The sequence below is a fragment of the Frankliniella occidentalis genome, unplaced genomic scaffold (assembly GCF_000697945.3).
Source record: "Frankliniella occidentalis isolate FOCC.00 unplaced genomic scaffold, Focc_3.1 Scaffold43, whole genome shotgun sequence".
In the NCBI taxonomy this organism is placed as follows: Eukaryota; Metazoa; Arthropoda; class Insecta; order Thysanoptera; family Thripidae; genus Frankliniella; species Frankliniella occidentalis.
The window spans coordinates 1,088,541-1,093,143 of record NW_026267173.1 but is presented as its reverse complement, the minus strand read 5'-3'; the positions used below and the strand labels follow the sequence as shown (position 1 = coordinate 1,093,143).

The 4,603-nt window shown below is 50.7% G+C and overlaps 1 protein-coding gene across 1 annotated transcript in view; it reads right to left on the bottom strand.

The window, feature by feature from the left end:
• The window catches only part of LOC113218421 (lachesin-like), a 160,159-nt gene that overhangs the window by 141,879 nt on the left and 13,677 nt on the right, over positions 1–4,603 (bottom strand). Inside the window, exon 2 of the mRNA XM_052266824.1 lies at positions 1,103–1,335. Within this exon, the coding sequence (XP_052122784.1) occupies positions 1,103–1,335 (233 nt within the window). The remainder of the gene's footprint in view (positions 1–1,102; positions 1,336–4,603) is intronic.

Genomic DNA, 4,603 nt, shown 5'->3' with positions numbered 1-4,603 from the left:
GGGGGGGGGTTCAGGAGAGAACGTAGGGGGGAGATAAAGGTTCCGTGATAACAATGGGCGTCTTTGCTTATTCTGGCGCAGTGTGTTGACTTGGCGGGGGGCAATGGAGGGCCCCGGGCCCGCCAGCAGCCCAAACAACATGCAACTGTACGCCGGGAAGTTTAACAAGAAGCCCAATGGAGCGGAGTGGCGTGGCGTGGCGGGGCAGGGGTGGACGAGCGGACGGTGGCGTGGGGATGATCCTCGCGAGCGCCTCTACTACTATACCCACGCGCCGATCATGGCGTTTTGAAAGAGATGCAAACCCTTTTTTTACAACGATTCGCGTGGGAGGGAGAGCGAAGGCCGTGCAGTGATCCGCGCTCTCTTGTCCCACACGCCGCCGCCACGACAGCGCACGTGGCACGACCATACAACGTGTATATATTGGCGTGGGCGCGAAAAAGCGGCCGTTTATATTTAGTCAGAAACCTGCTTCTCCGCTGATGTCAGCCCGTGCAGCGGCGCGTTAAGCGGCCGCCGCCAGCCATACGCGCCATACGGCCCGGCTACGCCGCCGCTCGTCTGGAATCGACTAATGAACTGTCACACGCCAGCGCGCCGCGCGGCCAGAGCGCTGCACGCCGCGATATGGGCGCCTGATGTATGTTGGCCGCGTTACATGGCACATGAGCAGGCGAGACGTGTTGTAGTACAACTCGCGGCCGCGGGCGGGGCTGTTATTTTATTAATCCCACGCGGACGTCACCGACGACGAGCACCTCTTGTTTACGTTTTTTTCTTTGGTTAGATTCCAACTTATGCTCGCGGCGTGTGGGACTCGGTAGAGCTGCCCTGCCCGAAGGGGTAAACGACTCTGAGATCTCGCGTATAACTTATAAGCCCTGGATTATCCCTGGATTACTCCAGGTTACCCCCGGATTACCTATAGATTTCTCCGGGTTAGCTACCCCTGATTACCTGCGGATCACCCCCGGATTACCCCTGGGTTACCTCCGGATCACTCAAGGATTACCCCCGGATCTCCCCGGATTAACAGAGGGCGCGCCCAGTGGATTACCCAGGAGCTCTCCCCTGACGAAACTGGCTGGCTGACACTCACCTGAAGGCTCATCGTCGTCGTCCTCGTCTGGGGAGGCGGCCGCCGAGTCCGGCGGGTTGGCGATCGAGTTGACGAGCAGGTCGCCGGGGAGGTCGCCCGGCAGGTCGCCCGGGCTGTTCCCTGGGAGGGTGTCGTCCGCGCCGTAGGCCACGCCGAAGGACCGGCCGCCGTAGGCCGCGCAGCCGGTCGTCAGGCACCCGAGAGCGGACAGGGCGGCCAGCAGGCGCGACCACCTGTAGACACGGAGAGACACACACACACTTAGTTCATGCAGGTCAGGTCTGGGCCGACAATCATGCGACAATAGACACCAAACGGTAGAAATACGCTAACAGAATCCACAATGGCACAGACGACAGTACTACAGTATATTGTTTGATAGACTTCAATGCTATGGTTGATTGTTGTTGCTAACCGAGCTCCGAGTTGATGCGACCAGTCCGTAACACGGAGGTAGACATGCACTTTTCCGCCATCAACAACGGTCAGCGGGTTTGGCCGCAATGTTAGATTTTGTCTATTTTTTGTAAGATACGTCATCAATATTCCTGATAACATCCCCAACTTGACATTTTGAACTTTTTAACTGGAGCTCGCGTGGTTGAGCTGTTGTATCTGCGGAGGGCGGCATAAGTGAACGACTTCAAACAGCGAAAAGTACGCAAAACAAAAGAGACAAAACATTTTTATAGTGACCCGTTTGATGAGAACCCCTCGTCACTTAACCACAATTTCACCTGAGCTATGACATCATCAATAATGCCTACCCTTAAAAATGACCGCCTCACCGCAGCAGCAAACCCGAGCAAAGAGTCTACTTTGGATGGTCTTATCGACCCCCCTGAGCCCCCTAGCCGGAGCGCCTGAGCCATGCGTTGGAGTGGGCGTGTCTGCGGGCGTGTGTGTGGTGTGTGTGGGCGCCCCCATACGCTGCTCTAATGGTTGATCTCCCCTTAAGGGCTTTTGTGTGAGGACAACGCTGCAATACAAACAATAACACAGAACGCGCGCGCGCGCCTGTTGTTAGTCATCACCATGGCAACCGAAAGTTGTTGAACAACAACAACAACACGACCTACGCGGTGTGCGCGGCGCGCGCTTGCTGCAGCAGTAAATGTGGCGTATAGTGTAGTGGCGCCCGTGTAATATCAATTGCGAAACGGGGAACAAATTACGGGAATGGCCCCGACCACCGCCGCCGCCGCGCTGGCCCCGAGGTCTGGCACGGAATCCCATCCCGGTCAGAGAGGCTGCGCACGACCACGGCCTCCAGGCCGTGGCCGAGGCCCCGGCTGAGGCGCACGGCCGCAGCTTGCGGTCGGGGCATTGACAGGTGACGCCCCGGGTCCGTACCCCGAGCCCAGCCCGTCCGCCTCAGACCGTGCGGTGCGGTGAGGTCTCGAGACCGGGGGCCGCAGGCTGCCGCAGGCGGGGGCTGAGGTCGATAGTTGCAAAGGGGCTCCGGGCTATCTACATCCCCGACAGCTGTAACGACATTCCACCAGCGCAGAGATTACCACCTCTTTGACAACCGCGACCGACTGGGGGCGAGGAGGCTGAGGGAGCTCGATGACGCAGAGCACAGTGGCACAAAAGCAAGGATGGCACAGCAGGTGGTGGCAGTCAATGAGTTGAAGAAGCAAGACAAATGATTGAGTGACGGAGTGATGACTCATCATCGACATAAACAAGGTATTAGCTGTGTCAAGACCAGCAATACAACTTTGACGCATAATTAGCATTCATTATAAGTGCAAATATACCATTATCATTCATGATAAAGTTACTCCCTGCTGTGCCTGCACTTAAAGTAGTTACAAAATATCACTAATGAGATGTTGTCTCATCAAACAGGTTGAGACCGAAGACCAAGATAATTGCAGGAACGCTCACTCTGCCAACAGAAAGCATGCACTGTGAGCCACCAAATACAATATGAATGATGTGATTAATATCTTTGACATGTAAGTTCTCTCATTAAAGACAAGAGTAGCCGTTGCCCTCAATTAGAAAAAGAATAATACACTAAACATTTTTATCACCATTGGAATCGCAAGCAGATTCCTACTACTTCAAGGAGTTTAATTCACATTGTTAGTGCGAGTGCTTTGTACCACTCACAACGACAAGTTGTCTCCTCTCTACACTTACTTGATCTCAGAGGAACACCGTATAACCTCTACGGTGAAGAGCAGCCTAGGCGGCGAAATTTCGACACAAACACTGTTGCCATGAGGGAATTGATTTGAGACACAGACTTCGACGAAACTCAAATCTCCATATTCACGATGGGTTCAATACAATACAAGCACAAGCACATGGAAGCTTCCAGAGAAAGACGATACGCGATACGCTAGCCAAGCCCATGACCATCAGACGACGAGCACGGCCAACTAGAGGGAATGCCCGAAAACACACTCTCCAAGATACCAACTTATGCATAACCAGTGTTGTAAAAAGTAACGGCGAAAAGAATAATTAACACTGATCGACAAACGCAACAAAAAATACACCGAAATTTCTGCAAGGATCACGATTTAACAAAACAACAGTGACTGCCAATAATGACAGAAAGTTCGCAACACAGAAGCTAGCAGGCGCAGAAGGGCAAACGAAATATGACTTGTGAAGTTTTTGGCTGAGTGCCGATTAGGATCCGCAACCAGATTTAGATTAATCGAAACTAAAGGACACGAGGCCATCATTCGGGATCGCCCCATGAAGCTTTTCCATTGTTGACACTATCATAGACGAAATTTTTTAAAAATACAACATGGTTTAGTCTGTGTCTAATGCCTTTAATTTGTATCATCACGTAAGCCATATTGTGTTGTATCCTCTCTTTCGGCAATTTTTCCACTCCGAAATCTTTTATGTCAACGAAATGTGAGTTGTTCGTATATTTCGGAATGTTGACATCACTTCCCGAAAACTAATCGTTTGCCAAATGTTAAATGTCATATAAAACAATATTTTTGAAAAACTGAACCCTGTATGTCCTTGGCGGAGCAAACAAAACGAATTGGCAATGGTATATGCGAATGTAAACGTCGATTTTACGGAAAATTAACTTTTTTATGATTGACAACATGTGAAGTATCATTTCATAATGTTTATCAAACTGATTTAGTGGAGGCGTGTTCCAATGATAAAAAAAAGTTTACAGAAACAGAATCAGACCAGACGGACCAGACGCAAGAAATTGAATGACACATTCCCGACTTTCATTACATATTTTCATCATTGACAAGCACCGCGCGGCAAGAACATTATACCGCTACTGTTCTTGCCGCGCGGTGCGCAACTTGGAAAAGAACAAAGTTGACACATTCACATTAACATTAAGGTGCCGCACTACAGCCTTCTAAGTGCTTGAACTTCGGCTAGTCATACTTGTGTGTAATATGTCGGCCTACTTGTCTATCTAGTTTATCTAGTTATATTTAAGTGTTGTTTACCCCTGGCGTTTCTATGACACATGTCAAAATGCAAAATTATTAA